This window comes from Amblyraja radiata, chromosome 6, assembly GCF_010909765.2.
Source record: "Amblyraja radiata isolate CabotCenter1 chromosome 6, sAmbRad1.1.pri, whole genome shotgun sequence".
In the NCBI taxonomy this organism is placed as follows: Eukaryota; Metazoa; Chordata; class Chondrichthyes; order Rajiformes; family Rajidae; genus Amblyraja; species Amblyraja radiata.
The window spans coordinates 28,527,575-28,552,417 of record NC_045961.1 but is presented as its reverse complement, the minus strand read 5'-3'; the positions used below and the strand labels follow the sequence as shown (position 1 = coordinate 28,552,417).

Below are 24,843 nucleotides of genomic sequence, written 5' to 3'. Positions count from 1 at the left end.
CCTTGTCCTGGACTTCCCCAACATCGGGAGCAATCTTCCTGCATCTAGCCTGTCCAACCCCTTAAGAATTTTGTACGTTTCTATAAGATCCCCTCTCAATCTCCTAAATTCTAGAGAGTATAAACCAAGTCTATCCAGTCTTTCTTCATAAGACAGTCCTGACATCCCAGGAATCAGTCTGGTGAACCTTCTCTGCACTTCCTCTATGGCAATAATATCCTTCCTCAGATTTGGAGACCAAAACTGAGGGGGAATTTCTTTAGCCAGAGATTAGATTAGTATGGGTGTCAAAGGTTATGGAGAATGAGGTTGAGAGCCGTGATCGAATGGAGTAGACTCGATGGGCTGAATGGCCTAATTGTATTTGCCCATGTGGTGCAGTGGTTTCTATCTTCAGGCATTTAAAAATTATGCATCAGCTTTAAGGCACTGGAGAAACTCATGGGTCATGAAACTTGTTACCAAAATGCTATTTTATTTCCAGCTCATGTAACCAGTGTGTCTTTTTTTCCCCCTCCCTGTCGGAAACAGTAAATGCCTGATTCCAGCTGCCAACCTCCTCAACGTCAGGCTTGTAATATTTCCCATTGTTTCACAACAATGCTGTCTGTTCTTCTCTTGGACTTGACGTCAAATGTCTCAACCCACTGGCTGTGAGCACTGAGAGAGATGCGGGCTATCTGCTAGCTTGAGCTTTGTCGTTTGGGAAGGAGGGGAGGGGAGCGGTGAAACAAATATAACCAGAGAAGAGAAAACATTTTTGCCACTTTATTTTTCCCTGACCAATCACTTCATCACACACACACACGCGCACACGCACACACACACGCACATGCGCACACACACACACACACACACACACACACACACACACACACACACACACACACACACACACACACACCCCCCCCAAAATGACCTGGGAGTTGAAGGAAGCAGGAGTTGTAATCTGAGAGTATCGCTCAATGACTGGGTCTGAGGGGGAAACTTGCACTTATTGATGGGCACTTGTGCAGGAACTTGAAACTGGACACCTGTTCAATGCTTTCCCCTGGGGACCACGATGCAAATCACATTTCACTTGTTAAAAACTCTGGTTTGAGCCTATTGTGTTTAGTTCAGGGCATGGCAGCTGAGTGAGGATGTGTCGGGCTTGGAGTGTGCACACTGGAATGACATCGGGGATGGAGAGAGTTAAGAGGTTAGCTTGCATAGACTTGGCTCGTAGTTCCTGTGAAACATAGAAGGGTGACCTGGTTGAGATGTTTAAGTTTCTCTTTAACTATTTCTTCAGATGGCTGAGTTCCTGTGGAAGGGAATCGAGTGCTGATTGTTCAGGTGTGCTGTACTAAAGTTCTCTTCCCCAAAGTGACCACTTTGAAATTCTGAAAGCCTTTTCTGTGATAAAATGATTAAGACAGGTGGTTAATTGGTAAATGCAATGTTGCAGTAGATCGACTTTTACTAGACAAGGGTATGGGACAAAGGCAAGGATAGTGAGAGTTTGTATGTTGATGATGAGCTGATTGAATGGATGAGCAATTTCATGCAGTTCAAATACTTTCGTTTTCAGCTTCATTCACATTGTCCAATACAGCTAATTTAAGTGTGCATTAAAAATCATTGTTGTATAACAGCTATTATTGCCTGCATCAGCTTTAGCACTGGTGTGCCCACTGCCTCACTGTGCCAGAGACCTGGGTTTGATCCTGGAGCGGGGGGTTTCCCCTTTGGGCTGTTTCCCCTTTAATGAATGCTCTCCACAGGTTTGTTCCTGGAAGAGAGATCATGATCTCCATTGCACTATGTTCCATTACTATTAGCCATTACATTGATAGGAAATGTTTGGAGTATGTTGTGACGTGGTCTTCTGTGTTTGTGCTTTTTTTTAAATATGTTTTATTTGTTATTTATTTTAATGTTCCTTGACTGTAAGGAAAATCCATTTCGTCTTTTATGAGATAATGACAATAAATTGAATCCAATCCAATATTGGCCAGGCACAGACAATTGGGAGTCTGAAGAAGTGCCTCGACCCGAAACGTCACCCATTCCTTCTCTCCAGAGAAGCTGCCTGTCCCGCTGAGCTTTCTCCAGCATTTTATGTCATTAAGTTTGGCCAAAGGGCCTGTTTTTATGCTGTCTAGCTCTTCGACTACCCCCGCGCCCCCCCTCCTCCCCCCAACCTAATGTGCATTGTCCCAGGGTTGCTCTGGGTTATGTTGGATAGATCAGGTTAAATCCTGTCGCAGGAGAGTTGGAATAGCAGCAAACATTTATCATTGCCATCTTCACCTTAAATCTCCGCAAGGCGAAGTGGGGACTTGGGACTTCCTCTGGGAGAAGCAGGATACTGAAGTATGGGATGTCTCTTCAGATGTGTTTGGGGGAATTTGTGAAGGAGCATATTCCTTATGATGGCAATCCTGATGAGCTGCCAGCCTGCCTAATGTTGGTGTCTATGTCAAAGCACGGCTCGTTCCTCCACGTGCTACACATGGCTACCTCATTTCGGCACAGTAGAGACTGGCAAGGAAGTCCTTTAACCTTACAACTTTAATCCCTTGGGTATTCCAGTGAAGGTGGGAGGTGAACCTAACTGACCTTTGAATCTGCTGAGCTGTGAATCTTCAATCTTGGAGACTAATGTCCCAATGTGGTCCTGATCTTTCTCCCCGGATCCCCATCATCCCACCTGTGTGATATCGCTGAAAATTCACTGTGCTGGACCATATTCATCGTAGGGCGCAGAATGATCCCACCGCTGTTAAGGCAGCACTGGCATAGCTGGTAGAGCCGCTGCCTTGCAGTGTTCCAGACTCGGGTTCGATCCTGACCCCGGGTGCTGCCCGTGTCGATGTATGTTCTCCCTGTGAACACGTGGGTTTTCTCCGGGTGCTCCGGTTTTTCCCACATCCCGGGTTGTAGGTTAATTGGCCTCTGTAAATTGTCATTGGTGAGCAGGTAGCGGGTGAGACAGTGGTTTAACATAGAACTAGTGTAAAGAGGTGATCGATATTTGGCGTTGACTTGCTGGGCCCAAGGACCTGCTGCTATGCTGTATCTTTAAACTTGTTATACACTGTATACACAGTTTGCTGTTGGGGGTGAAAGTAAGTCAGTCTGGTGTATTGATTGTAGGAAGCATTGAGTACGGATACGGAAAATAGAGTAGGAAACGTATTCAAGATACTGGTAAGAAACTTGAGGTACTTTTACTTCTGTGTGTTGTGATATTCAGGCTTTCTCTTGATTCAAACTCTGCAGTAGATGGGTGTATTGTGAGTTGGAGCTTGGCCTCTGATTTCATGCACAGTATGTTTGGCAGCAGCTTCATTAGTTGCACGGGCTGCTGATGTGTTGGGAATAAGAAACAGTGGAGACTCCGACTGCCGGCCAATGTCACAGGGCTGGCTGCGTGTGGAATGGGAGGGTGATGGTTTCTGGGGGCAACTGCACTCTTTATTAAAGAATGAAACTTTTTTTTGTTGATTACCAGTGCATGAAGGTTGAAAGATTGAGAAGGGAATCAATGCAGGGAGGCCTTGCAGCCTAGGGCTAAGGATGGTAGGAGAATGCAGGGGAAATGCTTCATAAGCAGGTCCTCCCACGCTAACTCTGCAAGCTTATTTAATCCAACCAGTTTGCATTTGTTTCAAGATACCTTGCTCCTCCAGAGTTTGGGTTTGCTGACCAGCGGGCTTCCAACTTCTAATGAGACCGAAGATGGAGATGTCAAACTGGATGCTTAGTGTCGAGTCAGTAAGGCTGAGCTCTTGTCTCCAACTCAGAGGGTTGTCTGCCATGTCCCACTCCAGATCTTGTGAACCACCCGCAGACCACAGCTCTGATTGCATTGGTGACTGTTGGAGTGTTGAAGCGAGGTGCAGACTATTTGGGTAAAGGGCAATATCTTGAGAAGAAGAGCTGGGTAATCTTCATCAATCAATGCAATCTTTTAAGAACAGATTTGGGTCATTCCAGCCTGTCCCAGGTAACGAATGGGTTCCATTTTTACAAAGGTCCACAAGTTAATTTTTGTCCATAAGTTGGATAGCAAGATGAAAATCATTCAATATGGGACCTGCACCTCCATGTTTTGTGAATGAGTTCAAAATCATACAAGAATGATAAATGGCAATTGCTAGCAATGGAGAGAGGGGTGACTAGTTCTGCTCTCCATTGGAATGAATGCATGTGTGCACATTGGATATCAAGTCTAATAACAATATGGGAGCTCATTTGTATGTTGGGGTGTACCTGGGCAGGGAGTACTTAACCCAGGGGGACGGTCTGTACAATATTATTCCGTGGGATCATGCTGTGCACAAGCTATCATGCACTTATGGTAATAGCCTTTCAAAGGCCACTCTTCTTTGTCAGGCACTCGTGCCTGAGGTCCTGAGAACAAGACGTCAATGCTGGTCTTGCTCTTGTGTGCTTCCACAGTCTTTTTTTCACCCAGTTCCCTTGTTGATACTGATTTATCGGAAGGTTTTGAATGTCAGGACAGAACAGGCTTGGACTCAGCTGAAACTTTGGGAATCCCAGGAATTTTCTTTAAAGCATGTGTAAACATGCCGGACCTGGAGATCACAGCCAGTGGCCTTGTATTAACTGTTAAACCACAAGCCTCCTCTACAGGGAGCTCCCTGGCGATATCAGCCATGAACAAACCCAATAGCAATAGTGGTTCAGGAGACAGAACTGCCTCCTACTTTGTGGAAATACACAATGCAATAACAGGGCGGCACAGTGGCACAGCTGGTAGAGCGACTGCCACAGACCACTGGAGACCCGGGTTCAATCCTGACCTTGGTTGCTGTCTGTGTGGAGTTTGCACATTTTATCTGTGACCACATAGGCTTTATTTCCGAGTGCTCCGGTTTCCTCTCACATCCCAAAGATGTGCAGGTTTTGTAGGTAGTGTGGGAAGGTGAGATAACATAGAACTAATGTAAATGGGTGATCAATGGCCAGCGTGGACTTGGTAGACGGTAGGGCCTGTCTCCATGCTGTATCTCGAAACTAAACTAAGTTCTGTGAGTTATGGGCGGCACAGTGGCGCAGCAGTAGAGCCACTGCCTTACAGCGCCAGAGACCCGTGTTCGATCCTGTCTATGGCTGCTGTCTGTATGGAGTTTGCATGTTCTCCCCGTGACCACGTGGGCATTCCCCAGGTGCTCCGGTTTCCTCCCACACTCCAAGGACGTACAGGCTTGAACGTTAATTGGCTTTGGTAAAAATTGTAAGTTGTCCCCTGTGTGTCGGATAGTGCTAGTGTACAGGGATCGCCGGCGCGGACTCAATGGGTCAACTGGCCTGGAGAATGGTCTTGACCCAAAACGTCACCCATTCCTTCTCTACCTGTCCCGCTGAGTTACTCCAGCTATTTGTGTGTCTCTTCTGTGTCAACCATCATTTGCAGTTCCTTCCTACAAACCTCAACTGGCCTGTATCCTCGCTGTATCTCTAATATGAATGAAACTAATTTAGTGGGTTTACAAACTGGGAAAATGTTAGTTCTAATGGATTGCCTGCACCATGTGGGGGTGGCCAGTTCCCCCAGTGCTGGGAGTTATTGCTGGGGAGACTCCCACCAGCATTAAGGGAGTGGCCATCTCTCCCACTATTGGGAAGAGATTTCTTGGGTGGTGAGGGAATGTCGATTCTGGGAGATGTCTCTTCACGACGTCTCTCACAACATACCATTTCCGTAGTGTTGACGGCAAGGGATTTTATTTGTGCCCCTCAAATTAAAGGAGGACAGCTATCTGGATACACTCCCCGCTCTCTCCAGCCAGCATCTGCTCGACAGTTGCAACACAATCTTAATCCACACTACTACAGCACGCGCCAACGTTGCCCTTAATCTTTGTGTTTCAGTGAAACAAAACATTTAGAGGCTTTTTTCCCCCAAAACGGTTAGGATTGTGTTACTGCAATCCGCAATTGGTCCCTGTCAGCCCAAATATAATCCATCGGACTGGTACATATGGCTCGCTGGCAGCTGGCCAGAGTTGGGGGAGGTGAACGGTTTGTATTGTAGTTGTTGCTGGTCCTGACAGGTCCCGCAGCAAGTTGGAACGAGGCAGTTTAATGACTGACTCGGTCCTTGAGAGAGTGCGTTAGTTCCCCCATTGGGACTGGAACTGATGGTTTGTCTTTGACAGGATTGTTTCTCATGATGTTGGAGTGATGAACAAGTGGTGGGGCCAGGTATCTCTCAGCATAGAATCTCACAGATCTTTAACCTGGCACGACAGTCTTAGAATCTCCCAGTCTCACAGAAAAACAGGTCTAATCAGGCTTGACGTTTGTGGTTTTTCCATCAAGGCAATCACTGATTCTGTTCTCTCTAGAGATGCTGCCTGTCCCGCTGAGTTACTCCAGCATTTTGTGTCTATCCGGTTTAACCCAGCATCTGCAGTTCCTTCCTACACTAGTTCAGTTTCCATCTGAATATCCTGTGAATCCCGGGTGCATAACAAGTGGGTTTTTTTAATTCAACATACCAGGACTTTTATCAAATAAAGTTTGCTGTTTGAGCTGGGGAAGAATGGTGGTTTTAATGTGATTTAAAAAAAAATCGAAATTAAGTACCACTGCATCGCTAATGTTTTCAACCTTTTACTTAATAATAATAATAATAATAATAATAATAATAATAAATTGATGAGTGAACGGTTGTGAAATAGAGTGAAATTCACAGCAAAATATTGCAGATACCAAAAATCTAAGACGTAATGAGTTTCTCTCCCCGTGGATACTCATTGACATGCTGAGTATTTTTAGTGTTTTCTATTATATTCAATCTGGTAGAGGGTTTTAGGAAGGGAATTCCACATGATGAGGCTTTGGTAGAGTTGCCAAGGATGAAATAATTAAAATGGGATATCCAGTGATTGGAAATGGAGGAGCACAAATGCCTCTGGATTCAAGTTTGGAAAATGTTGCAAAGATAGAATGCATGAGCTGATTAAATGATTCGTTAACATTCAAGGGTGACACAGTGGCACAGCGGGAGAGTTGCTGCCTTACAGCACCAGAGACCCGGGTTCGATCCCGACTACGGGTGCTGTCTGTATCAAGTTTGTACGTTCGCTCTGTGACCTGTGTGAGTTTTCCCCGACATCTTTGGTTTCCTCCCACACTCCAACGATGTACAGGTTTGTAGGTTAATTGGCTTGGTATAAATGCAAAATTGTTCCCAGTACGTGCAGGGTAGTGTTGATGTGCGGGGATCGCCGGTTGGTGCGGACTGGATGAGCCGAAGGGCCTGTTTCCGCGCTGTATCTCTAAACTAAACGATGCAGGTTTGTGCGTGCAGAGGTGGTGCGTGAATGGGATGGTGTGAGATGGGATAGTGCAGTATAATTTTGATGGCTTCACATTTACAGTTTGTAGGGTGGGGTGTGTTGGAGTAAAATGTCTCGACTTACTAGGCTTTGGTGAGGGATTGAGCAGTAGATGTACTGAGGCAGTGAATGTTCAATGTGGAACTCTGCGATCCTGCAGACTTGTGACGGGCAGCTCACCTTGGGCTCAAGTCTGGCCTAAAAGGGTGCAATGGGGAGAATGGATCAGACGTGTGTGCATTGGAGCAAGTTGCTGGCTGTCGTGACACTTTAAGATGGTGGAGGGATGAGGAGAGGCGAGAGCGAGCTGGCTTTATGTCAGTGTATGCGTGGAAACTGCGCTCTGTGGCATCACCAGGGGTCAGCATGAAGACAGGAAATACGAGGGGGCAAGTCTAGATCCTTTGGGTGATCGATCTGAGTAATTAAGGTGTCAGTGCTCAATACCGGTCAGCATATACTGCTCAGCTACAATAGTGACAAGGCAACACCCAGAATACGTTTCCTGTCAATTCATCTCATTGTTGCTTTGTTCGTATATTTGTGGTCGTCTTCCACATTACAGTACTCTCAACGTGCAGCATCTGTGGAGAAGGAGATGCTCAAAAATTTCCAGTCTGCAACCTTTCATTAGAAACATGTTCTACATTGGGAGATGCTGGCTATTGTTAATCTTCCCACTGCTGAATCATTTATCGACAATGCCCAGATGTGAGCTTTTGAGCATTATGTCTTCTCCGAAGCAGGTAGATAATATGTTGAAGAAAATTCCAGTGGCTAAACCAGACTTCGGAGATCCCATCCAAATAAATCCCAGTCGCTAGGATTTTCCTTTGATTCCACCCAGCTCTGTACACCTGTTGCTCCTTCTGATGTTAATATGGGAAATGTGTTCCCTTGGCCGACTCAACATGTTCTTACTGAGACTGATCCATTCCTCCAGGTTTCACCAGCACTCGTGCTGCTAAAGTCTATGTGATACGTGGTCCGGTATTAATGTACAATGGATATGGCACATCAAGGGAAGTAGCTGTAACACCCAGGTTCAGGGACACCTTCTTCCCAACAACCATCAGGCTATTGAACCATGAACTCCAACTGAAGAAGGGTCTCGGACTGAAAAATCACCATTTCCTTTTCTCCAGAAATGCTGCCTGACCCGCTGAGTTAGTCCAGGATTCTGTGTCTATCTCCTACTAAACTCCGAACTACAAACTGCCTGGGTTGCTCGAGGGATGGGGCTTTGTTTTGTTTTGACCTACGGTTTAATTTTTCTGTCTAACCTTGACCATGTTTGTATTTCTCTTTCCAGGCCATCTCTTTGGTGATGGTTGCCATCGGTGTGTACGCCAGGGTCATGAAGCATGCTGGTGAGTGGCAGCAAATTATTGCCAGTGTCCAGTTGTCTGTGGGCTCTGGTAAAGGGATGACATGGAGAATCTGGGGAGTGGGACGTGTTTGGTCAAGGATATTGGGGGTGTGGTGAAATGAAGGGATTTCATGGGTTTACGAGGTGGAGAATGATACGTGGTAACTGGATGGCAGTTGGGATGTAGTTGTCGAAGAGGGTCAATTTGGAGGGAATGGGGTTTGTTCTGGGGGGGGGAATGGTGTCCGGGGGGGCAGTTGAAAGGGGGATGGGCTGATGACGGGTGCACCATGTTTTGCAGAGGCTGCCATGGCCTGTCTTGCTGTGGACCCTGCCATTCTCCTCATCGTGGTGGGTGCGCTGATGTTCCTCATCACCTTCTGTGGGTGCATTGGATCCCTGCGGGAGAACATCTGCCTCTTGCAAACAGTGAGTGATACTCAACGTTGGGTGCTGGCTTGAATAGCCAACTGCCCCGTACTAGCCAGGACATCCCGTATATTGGGCTAAATTGGTTTGTCTCACCCTTGTCCCGTATTTGACTGGTACTCCTCGGGTCGAGGGAATTGTCAGGTCGGAGCGCCGCATCCGGCCCTGCCACACCCGTCCCGAAATAGTGCAGGCCACGTGGTGCAGCAGCAGCAGCGCCTCGCCCGTGGCCCTGTCGGTCGGCAGTCCGGCCAGTTGTCCGACCTTTGGACCTTCGCTTACCGCCGACACCACCCCCCCCCTCCTTCTCATGGCTGTCCATTGGTTCATGAGTTGGATGGGTGACGGACTATGCGTGCGATGTCGTGCGGCCCGGGCCAAAACTCCTCAGCTGGCCCATCGACTGAGCTTTGTGTGCAGTCCAGCACCCGGGCCAACTCATCATTCACCCAGCCATGGCTGAGTCGGTCAACAAATTGCCGTTGGGAATTTGTCCCTTATTTTGACCTTTTGTCCCTATTTTCGGAGTGAGAAAGTTGGCAACCCTACTGCTGGGACAACTGTCTCCGTGAGGGATGGGGATAAAACCCAGCTTCTCGTGTTGCTCGGATCCCCTCGGTTGAGGACTATGGTTCCTTTTGGCCACCTTTGGATGCAGGCCCTCGGGATAGGACGTGGATACGAGTGGGACGTGGCACTGAGGGCCGGTCATGGACAGTAACTGGTCACTGAGGTGTTGCAGCAGGGAGTGAGAGAGTCTGGGTAATGGGCATGGATGCGACTGTGAGGTGGCTAGGCTGCAGTGACGTGCCATCTTCATTGCAGTCCTTCCTCCCCGACTCCCTCTCAGAGCTGTCCACCAGTTCTGCCTCACCACCCCATCTCACACTCCCCACAAGTGGCCTGCACTCCCCCCCCCCCCCCCCCCCCCCCCCCCCATACATGCAAGACAGGAGCAACTTGTGGGTGTCCATTACAAGAGCTGTTCGCGGACCAATTTTAAACCAGCAATTATTGCTGATGGACAACATCGGATAGCTGGTCCCCACCCCCTCCCCTCCTCTCTGCTGCTATTTCTGCTGATCTTGATCTTGATTTTGTTCCCCTCTAGTTCTCCATCTGCCTGACGCTGGTATTTTTGCTACAATTGGTTGCTGGGGTCCTGGGCTTTGTCTTTTCAGATAAGGTATGACTGCTTTTCTTAGTGACATTTTGTACCAGTTTTCTATTAAATGGAACAAAAAACACGATGTTGCTGTAAACTGTTTGGCACAACTGTTGAGGATTTGTGGCTATATAATTTTTTAATTTATTTAAATTCTTGATTAATACGGGTGTCAGGGGTTAAGGCGAGAAGTCGGGAGAGTGGTGTTGAGAGGGACGGATAGATCAGCCATGATTGTGTGGTGGAGTAGGCCTGATGGGCCAAATGGCCTAATTCTACTCCCATCACTTATGAACATAGGAATTTATAAATAACAAGGCAGGCAGCAGAGCGAGGGTGTGTAGCGTCTCAGTGCAGAGAAGTGGGAGACATTTCCTCTGTTTGCAGTTGGTTTAACTGTGAGGGAAGATTGATTCAGTTAGGCCTTTTAGAACTGACGGAAGATTTTAATCCAGGTGCATAAATTGTGAAGCGTTCCGTGTTCACCATTGATTTCCCTACAAAGTGGTCAATAGATTACATAGAACAGTACGGCTTAGGAACAGGCCCTTCGGCCCACAGTGTCCATGCTGGACTTGATGCCAAATTAAACTAATCTCGATTTTAACAGGAATAATAGAAAATAAATATTGATAATGCCGAAGATTAGATGCTTACTGCTTGATGGGGGAGGGAGCACTTATTGTGGGCGATCAACATTTGATTACAGTTTGAGATCTGTGCAGTCTGCTCCATTTTCAGTTGCCTTGGAGACGGTAGATTGAACAGCTTCCCTCTGTGTTTAGATTTCTGGTTCATGAGGCAGACAGAGTGTGGAGCAATAGGATCAATGAGGTGAGAGGAATTGTGATCATTTGACACAATTTGGGATTTCAGCTTGGAAGGAATCAAGTGATGAGGAGTGTGGTGCATTGCAAGGAGGGTGAGGAGGGGAGTGTCGGGAATTGTGCTTTAGGGAGAAATGCAAATGCACACATCTGTTTCATTCTAATGTTATCATAAAAGGGGATGGATTTAGTTTTGTTTATTCTTATTGTCACATGGTTAGATGTGTCTACAGTGCGCTGTGCTACAATGGTGGTGGCTGTTCGGTGAAACTCACAATGGAAAGCAGTCTTCAGCTTTCGTGAGATTTTCACATTTTTTAGAAATTCAGTTTTTATACTTTGATTTTTGTCAGTTTTATTACATAAAAGGTGCACTGTGAACTGTGAGATCAAAAGGCTGTGCATTTCAATGTCATTATTTAGTTTTCCTACAATGTGGTGTGTATGTTTGTACGTTTTTTGTTATATTATTTTTAGAATTTTGAATATGTAAATTTTATACATTTTAATTATTTGTTAAATTGGAAATTGATTGGTCACAACATCAAAACAGTGGGGTATTTTGATGGAATAAATCATAGTTTAATTGATATATTCGTACCGCCGCAGCACCTTTATATACTTGCGCTAATTGTCTCATTTGTTTCTGACAAAGAATGTTTGGTCCATTGAGACCCGGTCTCCTTTCCCCCACATTTCTGTAAAACAGATTCACGCACACATGCCCTATGTTCCTACTACTCCCTACAGTAGGGGACATTTACAGAGGCTAATTAACCTACTAGCCAGTGGGTCTTGGGCTGGGATCATTCGTGATTCCAGGGAGAATGTGCAATCCGCATGGAGACAACACTGGCAGTCAGGATTGAACCTGCTGCACCATCTGCTGCACCCCTCTGTCACCCACCATGTTGCTGATTGCAAGGAAGTGGCTGCTGCAGCTGGTGGCCAAATCCCTGAGAGAACTTCAAGTGCTCCCTGACACTTGTGCTCAAACCTGCAGGCACTTAGATGTCTTGTCCATTCTCAGGATGAGGTGCCATTGAGGTCACCAAGTGCCCTGAAGAAGGCACAACTGCCTTTCATTGGCCCAGCCACCTCAGCAGCTGGATATGAGTTGCCTGTGGGACAGGAGCAGAGCAGGGCAACGCTCGAGATTCTGTTCTGTGAACGGATTTAAAAAGCCTGAAAGATTTTTACAATAATCCAATGGGTTCCTGATGTTTTGTTATAGTGGGACCAGGTTTCTTTCCTTTTTTCCCTGACATTTAAACTGTGGAAATTTCTTGGAATAGAATCAAAGTGTTGGAAATACTGAGCGGATCAAGCAATTTCTCAAATTGTTGTAACATCCGACCTAAGATTCATGCCACACCACATGTCAGCACGTGCACGCCAGACCTCTCTCTGCAACAGTGCCAACCTGCTCTGTATCAAATCTCAAAGGTACACAAAAATGCTGGAGAAACTCAGCGGGTGTAGCAGCATCTATGGAGCGAAGGAAATAGGCAACGTTTCGTCCCGAAACGTTGCCTATTTCCTTCGCTCCATAGATGCTGCTGCACCCGCTGAGTTTCTCCAGCATTTTTGTGTACCTTCGATTTTCCAGCATCTGCAGTTCCTTCTTATAATAATAATAATAATAATGGATGGGATTTATATAGCGCCTTTCTAATACTCAAGGCGCTTTACATCGCATTATTCATTCACTCCTCAGTCACACTCGGTGGTGGTAAGCTACTTCTGTAGCCACAGCTGCCCTGGGGCAGACTGACGGAAGCGTGGCTGCCATTCTGCGCCTACGGCCCCTCCGACCACCACCAATTACTCACACACATTCACACACATTCACACACAGGCAAAGGTGGGTGAAGTGTCTTGCCCAAGGACACAACGACAGTATGCACTCCAAGCGGGATTCGAACCGGCCACCTTCCGGTCGCCAGCCGAACACTTAGCCCATTGTGCCATCTGTCGTCCCAGATACACTGTATCAAGCTCTCCTGCTCCACGCTTACATTTCAGCCTTCATTGTTTCAACAAAAGACTCCATCCTTTCTCGTGGACATCGAAGTTTGTAGACAGGTTCTGCTTTCTAACTTGCTTCTCATTTCCCCTTCTCCCAACTGCATTGCTTCCCCCAACCCCGGCCATATTTTCACTGTTCTTTTCCCCCACTCCCTTGCTGATCTTGAATGATCGGCTCCCGGCAAGAACGCTGGCTTCATCCCACTACATCTCCATTTTGTTGAATTCTGAGCCAGGGATGGTATCGATTTATTCGCCGACTCCCTGTCCTGTTTCCTGGGCCAGAGGTTGTCACCCCAGACTGTGGGCTTCTTGCTTTTCCAGAATTCCTGATCAACTTGGACTCTTCCCCCTCACCCCAATCTCTTAACCTCTCCAGATCAAAGACAAAAGATTACCCTCTCCACAGGTGCTGCCTACCCAGTTGGCTATTCCCAGCACTTCTGTTCCTTGTGATGTTTTGATTTCTGCGTTATATCACTCTGACTCCAACGTCCGCCCCTCCTCACCTTGAGAGTTGCTTGATTTGCAGTAATTATTCTGGATGACATTGAGAATGTGGGGTACACCGAAGCCTGGTGTAACAGTGAAAGGAGTGCACCAGCATCAAACTACCCCACCTGTAGGCACACACCGCCCCAACTCTGCAAGGCCCTGTGGACTCCACAGTGCCCTCATTAATCATTCCACTGAACAGGGGTACCAAAAAAAAGGGACCGTTGAAATATAAAAGATACTTTTATGATGTTAATGTATTTGATGCAATGGAGTCAGCAGGAAAAGGTTAACTTACCCACCCAGTCATAGTCATCTTGCACAGAAACAGGCCCTTCGGTCCGACTCATCCATGCCAACCGGGTTGTCTATTTACACTAATTCCTGGCTTGATGCGCTGAGTGGCCTAATCCTGATCCTATTATTATTTTATTTTTTTATAACATCCCAGTTGTTCCCAGCTAAAGGCACTAACAGTAAATGTGAAGCAATTAAAAGAGCTATGATCATATCAAATGGCAGGCAGTCTTGAGCAATTGATCTGCCTACACCTATATTTTTCATAGACTGTAGTCTTAGTCCATTTTATTTTCAGAATGAGGTGCATTTTCCCCATAGGACATTGCATGGTTCTATGCATCCCTCTTGTGTTTCAGACAGTTTTTCTTTGTGAAACGTGAGAGAGACTAAATTGGGAACCTCCTGCTGTTTGTCAGCCCTGGCTCAGTGGCAGCACCCTCCCCTCTGTAGTCAGGCTGCCCTGGGCTCATGTCCTGCAGAAGGCTTCGTCACAGAAGAATTCTTGGCTCTATCTTCAGAGCAGTAGTGAGAGAGCGTTGTACTGTCGGGGATGCTTTCTTTGAGATGTGGCTTTGAGAGTCCTGTCTAGATTTTTGTTTAGATAAAGAAGCCTTTGGCACTGCTATGGTGACCTGGCCAGTCAACATCATACCAACGGAAAGGGCTTTGACATGATATGTGACGTCTTTCTCTTTCCAAACATGTTGCCTGACCTGCTGAGTGTTTCATAAAAACAATTGGCTCATAACAACATTATTATTTCTGGCACCTTAATGTAAATTGGCTGCTGCTCTTTCAACTTGCACCCGTGTCTACAATTCAGGAGTCTTCCATTGTTTGCACAGTACTTTGTGCCGATACAAGTCTGCTCCAAGTCTGTGATATAACTGTCTGATCTTGTGCCCAGCTGTTCCTTGCAGCTGTGGTGCAGTCAGCACCTCGGTTACTGCGCTCGTTGTAATCTTAATGCCAGTTTCTTGCTTGCTGGCTGAGACATGTTTTAGTGGTGTCATGTTAATATTGGAGTCATGTTCTGACTGGTTCTTTCCCTCTGAGTTCTAAAAACAAATGTTTCATGAAATATCCACATGCAAAACAATGCACAGAAATAAGGGCATTTATAGCCCAATTGACTCCAATTCATTGTTTTTAAGAAGGAACTGCAGATGCTGGAAAATCGAAGGTAGACAAAAGTGCTGGAGAAACTCAGCAGGTGCAGCAGCATCTATGGAGCGAAGGAAATAGGCAACGTTTCGGGCCGAAACCTTTCTTCAGACCAATTCATACCAGGTTTTGTGCTCCATGCACCTACTGACCAATCCTTATCTAAACACATCTACATAACCGCCTCAGGGCTGCCAACTCTCATGCATTGAGCGTGAGACTCGCGCTTTTCGCACAATTCTCACGCTGGTCACAGAATTTCTCACACTCAAAAAAAATAAATAATAAAAAAATAAAGTCACAAACAATTCAATATGCCCAAGGCTTCCAGATCTCCTCCGCACTCACCAATGAGAATAGTTTTCTGTCGGCAGGTTTCCCGTAAAGAACGAGCAATTTGATTGGCTTAGTCCCATCGCACACTATTAATATGCATAAGCTTGGCCTTCCACAGGAACGTGGTGAGGATGCTGCTTTACAGCTTGCAACTTCAACGGTTTTGCTTCCATTCCACGATAAGATTGTTAAGGGCTTGGATACGCTAGAGGCAGGAAACATGTTCCTGATGTTGGGGGAGTCCAGAACCAGAAACCACAGTTTAAGAATAAGGAGTAAGCCATTTAGAACGGAGACGAGGAAACACTTTTTCTCATAGAGTGGTGAGTCTGGGGAATTCTCTGCCTCAGAGGGCGGTGGAGGCAGGTTCTCTGGATGCTTTCAAGAGAGAGCTAGATAGGGCTCTTAATATTATTGTGGAGTCGGGGGATATGGGGAGAAGGCATGAACAGGGTACTGATTATGGCGGTGCTGGCTCGAAGGGCCAAATGGCCTACTCCCACACCTATTGTATCTGACTTACCATCGCCCGGTGGGGAATCGCCTCAGCGCAGAGGGAGAAGAGGAGGGAAGAGACAGTAACCCTAAGACTTTTGCCTCCATCACAGTGAGGAGGCGCTTGGTGAACTCACTGTGGTGGATGTTAATTTGTGTTTATTGTGTGTTGTTTATTATTACATGTATGGCTGCAGGCAACGACATTTCGTTCAGACCGAAAGGTCTGAATGACAAATAAAGGATTCAATTCAATTCTATTGTCTATTGTCTAAAAATAAGATGCAAATATATCCCTGATATCATCGGCCACATTACGTGTGGCGATACACAAGGACCATGCTAATTTTTGCATGCAGTGGAAATGTAATTCATAACATGGTCTGGGCTCAACTGGGCTGAGTCATTCCAGAATCTGTGTCCTTTTGTGTATTAATCAGTTCCTTGTTTCTACATTTTGACTTCTCTATTTTTGCAGCCATAGCTTATGCAAACTTCTGGCGTAATTCAGTAGAAGTTTGCTCGGATTGAGATGGACATTAACCTTGACACATTCAGCGATCTGTTCCTGTGCATCAAAAGAAACTTGGTCATTGGTCCAATGGTTACATTTTTCAAGATTTACTCCTTACAGTGCTGGAGGATGTCAGATACCATGGGTAAATATTGAGCCAAAGTGTAGCCAGTATTTTCTCTGCGAGGATGTGGACCAGATGGAATAAATCTTTTTTTCAGTTTATTAATTCCCAGAAGAAGTGAGGCAGCAGCAGAAGTTATTTGGTGTTGTAAAAGCTGCCTTAAACGATGTAGCTTCAGTAATTGTTGCATTAATACCAGGCTTAAAGCAGCATCAGAGGCTATGTGTGTTGAATTTAGTATTGTTGTTGTCCTGATAGAACATAGAACACAGAGAAATACTCTTCCTCTCTCCTGAAAAGAAGAAAGAAAAAAAAAACGGGGCGTCACGGTGGTGTAGCGGCAGAGTTGCTGCCTTGCAGCGCCAGAGACCCGGGTTCCATCCTGACTATGGATGCTGTCTGTACGGAGTTTGTACGTTCTCCCTATGACTATGTGGGGTTTCTCCCACACTCCAAAGACGTGCAGGTTTGTAGGTTAATGGGCTTTGGTAAAAATGGTACGTTGTCCCCAGTGTGTAGTATAGTGCTAGTGTAAGGGGTGTTTCTCTCCCATCTTCAACACCCAGCCTCTCTCGTTGTTCTTTTCGCTCTGCTCTGACCAAAAGTCTTATCTTAAAGCACACAAAGCTCTGTAGTAACTCAGTGGGTCGGGCAGAGTCCCTGGAGAACATGGATATGTCATGTCTCAGGTCGGGACCCTTCATCAGTCTGAAGAAGGGTCCACACCTGAAATGTCACCTACCCATGTTCTCCAGGGATACTGCCTGACCCACTGAGTTACTCCCGAGCTTTGTGTGCTTTCTTGTAAACTAGCATCTGCAGTTCCTGGTTTCTACATGCTGTACATCTTTTGTTCCTGTCTTAACTCCAAGGTAAAGTCACCAGTGCAGTTAGACAGAGTGCTGCCTGACCCGCTAAGTTACTCCGGAAATTTGTTTCCTTTTGTGGATACCGTCTCTTTGTTCTTCTCTTTCTTCTTGGTCAGTAAGTTTGTATGTTGTAGTCATAGAGTTTTACAGCGGAAACGGGCTTTTCAACCCAACTTGCCCACACTGGCCAACATGTCCCATCTACACTAGTTCCACCTGCCTGCATTTGCGCATATTCCTCTAAACCTGTACCTATCTCACTGTTTCTCATGTGCTGCACCTGTTGATTAGAGCCTGGCTCTACTGTGGAATGTAATTAGGAATGTAATTTAGCCAAACCTTATTCATACCTAATCCAATTTAAAGCATAAATGTTGCATTCAAGTGTAAGTTAAAGTACTCGCTGCAGTATGCACCACAATTTCAAGCTGAAAAATGCAAAAGCTCCCTACCGTGGAAGGAGGGACACCCCCCTCCCACAACCTCCCCCCTCCTTGGTTGCTGCACTCGCTTGCAATTTCTCACTCTCAACTCTCACCCAATGTTGGCAGCCCTGCCATCTACACAAATGTGTGTATCTCTCTCGCTCTCTCACCCACATAATTGCAAGTTCCATATTCTATCTAGCCAAGCTCTGGAGAAAGATTGTCCTAAATTCAGGCTGAATTTGTGGCTTTAATTTATCTATAACTCCTAATTTTGGTCTTTCTGGGAAGTGAAAGTATCTTATGTTTACCTTATTCACACCACAGTCTTTAAGACCTCCATTAAATTGGTCCTTTTTTTCCTTTTTAAAAAGACAAGAGAACCATCCTCAACTGGAATCAAAGTCCAGTGATCTAGCACATCTATATCCCGCACTAATCTCAGTTAATTAGGCTGATATCTATGCTTTATTCAAGAGAACTCCTGGGGCCTGCTGCAAGGCTCAATGGAAGTGCAGCAAGACCTCGAGGATGAGCAAAGATCTCCCACTTGTCAGTGAAAGATAGGCCAAAGATGCCAAGACAAATCAAGTTGAATTTATTGTTATATGATCGAGTACAGTGAGATACAGGTACAATGAAAAATGTTGCTGCGATGATTTGAATTGGGATCATGTGCCTGCCGCCGTTTCAGTGGTGCCTTGTGGTGCTTCAGCGCCCTCTGGTGGCTCCGTGTAAATGCATGGACCAGTGGGAAATGAATCTTTACAGACCAGAATCTCTAGCTGTTGTGTTCAAGAAGGAACTGCAGATGCTGGAAAATCGAAGGTACACAAAAATGCTGGAGAAACTCAGCAGGTGCAGCAGCATCTACGGAGTGAAGGAAATAGGCAACGTTTCGGGCCGAAACCCTTATTCAGAGGGTTCTTCTAGCTGTTGTGACTGTAATAGACCATCTGTAACTATTGAAGTCTTTGGGGTAAAGCTGCTCCCACAATGTACATTTTGGTGCAACTGACTGGTCTCTAATTGCATTGTTAGTTACACTGGTGCAGAACTGGTGTCGTTTGTCGGCCAGATTTAGTACCAGTGGTTAGTTTGTTCCTTCACGTGTACCAATACCAGCGTTTTAAACCTCAAATTCTTTTAAAATGAATTCAACCTCTCAAGCTGTTACTGTGGGCTTTGAAATTGTTTTTACTGGATTTTATTCGAGCAAGACTCCTACACTCCTTTAATTTCCATCAGTGAATTACGATGGAAGATTTTAGAAATTGCATTTCCCACCCACGAACGGCAACTCTAAACAAAGAACAGTCTAATGGATTGTGAGTTGTGGAGGAAGATAGATGCCTGATTATTTAAATGGGAGCTGACTCTGGCTTTAATTGCAAAATGTATTGTCTCTTTCCAACACAGGCCCGATCGAAGGTCAGTGAGATCATCGATAGCGCAATAATTCATTACCGAGATGACCTGGATCTCCAGAACCTCATCGACTATGGGCAGAAGCAGGTTCTGTATCACGGACTTATGACTATATATGCACTATATCATCTTTAACCAATCCATCTCCATCATACCGCACACGGCATTGGGGGTTCAGTATTGATGTGGATAGAGAACTGGCTGGCAGGCAGGAAGCAAAGAGTAGGAGTAAACGGGTCCTTTTCACAATGGCAGGCAGTGACTAGTGGGGTACCGCAAGGCTCAGTGCTGGGACCCCAGCCATTTACAATATATATTAATGATCTGGATGAGGGAATTGAATGCAACATCTCCAAGTTTGTGGATGACATGAAGCTGGGGGGCATCCTCCTAAAATACTTTGAGGAGCATGCTGGGAGGCTGCAAGGTGACTTGGATAGGTTGGGTGAGTGGGCAAATGCATGGCAGATGCAGTATAATGTGGATAAATGTGAGGTTATCCACTTTGGTGGCAAAAACAGGAAAGTAGACTATTATCTGAATGGTGGCCGATTAGGAAAAGGGGAGATGCAACGAGACCTGGGTGTCATGGTACACCAGTCATTGAAAGTAGGAATGCAGGTGCAGCAGGCAGTGAAGAAATGGTATGTTAGCATTCATAGCAAAAGGATTTGAGTATAAGAGCAGGGAGGTTCTACTGTAGTTGTACAGGGTCTTGGTGAGACCCCACCTGGAGTATTGCGTACAGTTTTGGTCTCCTAATCTGAGGAAAGACATTCTTGCCTTGGAGGGAGTACAGAGAAGGTTCACCAGACTGATTCCTGGGATGGCAGGACTTTCATATGAAGAAAGACTGGATAGACTCGGCTTGTACATGCTAGAATTTAGAAGTTGAGGGGGGATCTTATATAAACTTACAAAATTCTTAAGGGGTTGGACAGGCTAGATGCAGGAAGATTATTCCTGATGTTGGGGAAGTCCAGAACTAGGGGTCACAGTTTAAGGATAAGAGGGAAGTCTTTTAGGACCGAGATGAGAAAATCATTTTTTACACAGAGATTGGTGACTCTGTGGAATTCTCTGCCACAGAAGGTAGTTGAGGCCAGTTCATTGGCTATATTTAAGAGGGAGTTAGATGCGGCCCTTGTGGCTAAAGGGATCAGGGGGTATGGAGAGAAGGCAGGGATGGGATACTGAGTTGGATGATCAGCCAGGACCATATTGAATGGCCTACTCCTGCACCTATTTTCTATGTTTCTGTGCCGTTTGCTTGTTCTACCTCTCCATTTGATTTGTTCCTTCATCTTCATTGCTTTTTTTTTTTTTTTCTTGCCTTCTAGGCTTCCTAAATATTACTTTCAGCAAACATCAATGTTCAAGTCAGTGGGGCCTCGTGGAAAAAGCACGAGTCTCTATTTGGTGGTGATGTAGCAAAATTTAACACAAATATGCCAGTTGCTGTGGACAAATGCTGTCAATCATTTTTCCCCTGCCTTTTGTTGGTACTTTTTTTGAAAAGTTAAACAATGGAATATAATGAATGAACCAGATCCATTTTCTCTTGATTTTCTACCCTAATCCAAGTCTTCTAATTTCCTTTATTTTTCCATCCCCTTTGGGCAAAGCCAAGGAATTGGGTTGATTTGTCTCCGTTTTTCCACCTTTTAATAATCTGGGTAATTTTGTGGTCGAGGTCCATCACACTACATCACATCTTTCAGATGATGCACACCTCAAATTTTAACTTTCAATGATCAGGCAATTCTGTCAGCTTCACTCTCGACTTAGCATGTTTCACAATTTGTTGACGTTTAACTATGGGGTCCTCAATCCTTTTTATAATGTGATGCTCACTTATTTTAATCTTGGAAGCATAGAGTCACACAGCAAACAAACAGGCCCTTCGGCCCAACTCGTCCGTGCTGACGAAGATGCCCCATTTAAGTTAATCTCATTTGCCTTCATTTGGCCTTTATCCCTCCAAACCTTTCCTATCCATGTACCTGTCCAAGTGTCTTTCAAATGCTGTTGCAGTACCTGCTTGTCAACTTAAAAAATAATTCTCAAGATCTGGGCATCACCAGCAGAGCCAGCATTTCATGGGCAATCTCAACTTGCCCTTGGTGGTGAGTTGTTTTCCGGAGCCACTGCAAAGCGTGTGGTTTAGGTCCCTTCAGTGCTGCCACATAGTGACCTCTGGGATTTGGACCCATTGAGGAGAAATGTCCGACCCGGGTACTGTGTGACCTGGAGGGGAACTCGTTACCTTGCAGGCCCTGTCCATGCATTTGGTAGTGAAGGCCACAGAAGTGGGTGACATTGTAAACCTTCTATGTGTGTGGTGGGTGGGCCAATGGTGATGAGTGAGCAAAGTGAGCTTGGGGTGATATCCAGACATGTTTATAGTGTTGTACAGCACATAAACATGTCTTTCAGCCCATCTCATCCATGCTGACCAAGTTGCCTAGCTGAGCTGGTCCACTTGCTTGTGTTTGGCCTTTATCCCTCTAAGCATTTTCTATCCATGTTCCTGCCCAAATGTCTTGTAAACATTGCAAGATGAGGGCAAGTCCCAGAATAGTCCTGTGGCATATATCGTCAACTTGGGTAGAGGCTGGTTTCATTGACATTGGTAACAAAAGGCAGGTTTGTAACATTTCTGTTTCTTCTTTCTCTCTGCCCTCTCACCTCTTATCGCCTCGCTTCTTCTTTTCTCCCTCCGACAGTTCAGCTGCTGTGGGGGAATTTCATACAAGGACTGGAGCCACAACATGTACTTTAACTGCACGCTGGAGAACCCCAGCCGGGAGCGTTGCTCTGTGCCTTATTCCTGTTGCCTGCGCACCACGGAGGTAAGTGACTGGGGTGGGGTAACGTTTGTAATGGGATAGGCAGAGGCTGCAGTCCTGTGCCCATTGTAAATAAATGAACCATTCATTGAGCATAAACAGACTTGTCATTAATTTAATGTTTAAGAGAGAACTGCAGATCCTGAAAAAAACGAAGGTAGACAAATGGAGAAACTCAGCAGGTTAGATTTACTAGAATGTTGCCTGGGTTTCAGCACCTAAGTTACAGAGAAAGGTTGAACAAGTTAGGTCTTTATTCTTTGGAGCACAGAAGGTTAAAGGGGGACTTGATAGAGGTCTTTAAAATTATGAGACGGATAGACAGAGTTGACGTGGATAAGCTTTTTCCATTGAGAATAGGGAAGATTCAAACATGAGGACATGATTGAAGAATTAAGGGACAAAAGTTTAGGGGTAACATGAGGGGGAACCTCTTTACTCAGAGAGTGGTAGCTGTGTGGAATGAGCTTCCAGTGGAAGTGGTGGGGGCAGGTTCGATTTTATCATTTAAAAATAAATTGGATAGGTATGTGGACGGGAAAGGAATGGAGGGTTATGGTCTGACTGCAGGTAGATGGAACTAGTTGAGAGTAAGTGTTCGGCACGGACTAGAAGGGCCGAGATGGCCTGTTTCCGTGCTGTAATTGTTATATGGTGAGGCAACATCTATGGAGCGAAGGAATAGGCGACGTTTCGGGTCAAGACCCTGCTTCAGACTGATCAGTACCTGGCAATTTAATGTATCTTATGTATTCTTGTCCACGTGGTCACATTGGAAACTTTACTGCAGACCAATTCTTTGACTACTGGGTGCGTTACATTCTCTAGAAAATGCCCTAGTTTGCCTCTCGACAATGGTCTCTTTCAAGCATAGCTAAAAGACCAATTATCACTTTCTCCTTTCTTTACCTCTGTGCCAAAGCCTAAAAAATGGACTTTGCGCATACTCCTAGTAAGTCAAACTCTTGTTCATAGAATACTAACATTCTTGTGCAATCCACAACATTTTGTAAGAATATCAAGCAATTTCATCATTTTTTTAAAACACAAGTTTGAATCTGACACACCAGGATCTGATGTGATCGTGTTCAGGCTGACTCCCATCTGTCTTCTGCACAGGAGTCTGGTCTCTGCCCCTCGGGTATATTTCCCAGTGATGGTTAGTTCTGAAGTGTTACACAAAGTATCCTGTATTTCTCCAATCTATCTACTATATCGGGTCAGAATCCTGACGAACCATGCCAGCAGTACCTGGCAAAGGTACAAGACATTAAAACAGAAAATAGAAGCATGTAAATTGTAATGTTATGGAAATAATTTGACATTGGATGCTCAATGATTCAAGACGTGAAAATTGCACAGTTCAAAGCTTGAGGTTCTTCGTGAAGTGTTGAAAAGCATTATGCACGCCATTCAGTGAAGCTTTACAATCTGTACAGCAATGTTTTTGCTTTTGCGTGTAACCACTGCATTCATATGATAGCAGCCACCCTCCATCCACCCTATGCTCCCCCAACCATCCCCCATACATACTGCAGATACCAGATGGCCAAGTATGTTTGAACCCAGGTTCCCGGAGCTCTGAGGCAGCAGCAATGTTCTCAGAGTCTAACGATGCAGCGTGATCTTCCACAGAGTCCTCATTTCTTAACCTAGGTTGGCTGCCTTGACCCTGCACTGGGTGCAACCTGCAACCAGAACGGGAAGTGTACATTTGCGAATGTCAGACGTATCCTCAAACACTCAGTGGCACCAATCACACCAACAGTCTAGCAGCCTGCGGATTCAGTTGGCGGAGCAGAGACTGAGCCTTTCTACGAGCAACTGATGGAGCCCTGGGTCAGGTTGAAGTGTGGGGAGCCAGGGTCACTGCTGAGTGCTGCTGGGAGCCACATTAGAAGAAGCAGTGATGTGCAGTGGTAGACAGAGAATGGTTTTATGACAAGGGAGATCTGCCTGTTGTGCCTGAGGTGGTGGAACCGCCTCTCTTTTGGTAGACACTCGGTCCAATACACTGACCTGTCTCTCTTCCCAATGCAGAAAGTGATCAACACTATGTGTGGGCATGGCATGCAGGATCTGGAGTACCTGGCAGCAGAGGAATATATCTACACCAATGGGTGCATCGACAAGCTGGTCAACTGGATCCATAGCAACCTCTTCCTGTTGGGAGGGGTGGCCCTGGGCCTTGCTATCCCACAGGTCAGTGCCTTGCCCACCACCCATGTCTACCTCAGTGGACCATTCTGCCCCTCAAACCCTTTCCTCCCAATATCAGATCAGGACTATCGGCATTCAGTTCCATTTCTGTTCCTTGATTCTATTTCTCTTTAAAATGTTCACTTGACCCTTTGTTCTCACAGGGTTTTCAAGAGTTAGATTTAGTTTTAGGGCTAAAGGAATCAAGGGATATGGGGAAAAGCAGGAAGGGGGTACTGATTTTAGATGATTAGCCATGATCATATTGAATGTTTGTGCGGGCTTGAAGGGCTGAATTGCCTACTCCACCTACTTTTCTATGTTTTGGGGAAGATGTTCCAGATTTTCACTGCCCTTGCGGTGAAGATGTGCTTCCTCACCTCATCCCTGGAAGGCCCAGCATGTGTTTTTAATGTCATTCACTCTTGTTCACGAGTACTAGTGGAAATAGTTTCTCTCTGCCCATCCA

The 24,843-nt window shown here is 45.6% G+C and overlaps 1 protein-coding gene across 2 annotated transcripts in view; it reads left to right on the top strand.

The window, feature by feature from the left end:
- LOC116974182 (tetraspanin-33-like) overlaps positions 1-24,827 on the top strand; it is a 29,717-nt gene extending 4,890 nt beyond the window's left edge. Inside the window, exons 1-7 of one of the 2 annotated variants that reach the window (XM_033022387.1) lie at positions 1,120-1,201; positions 8,671-8,728; positions 9,029-9,156; positions 10,268-10,342; positions 19,318-19,413; positions 22,053-22,178; positions 24,216-24,827. In XM_033022387.1, coding sequence (XP_032878278.1) covers positions 8,686-8,728; positions 9,029-9,156; positions 10,268-10,342; positions 19,318-19,413; positions 22,053-22,178; positions 24,216-24,509 — 762 coding nt within the window. In that variant the 5' untranslated portion in view covers positions 1,120-1,201; positions 8,671-8,685 and the 3' untranslated portion in view covers positions 24,510-24,827. Of the gene's footprint in view, positions 1-1,119; positions 1,202-8,670; positions 8,729-9,028; positions 9,157-10,267; positions 10,343-19,317; positions 19,414-22,052; positions 22,179-24,215 lie in introns of those variants that run through there. The other variant, XM_033022386.1, reaches the window with a different exon arrangement.
- Positions 24,828-24,843: the final 16 nt, after the last annotated feature.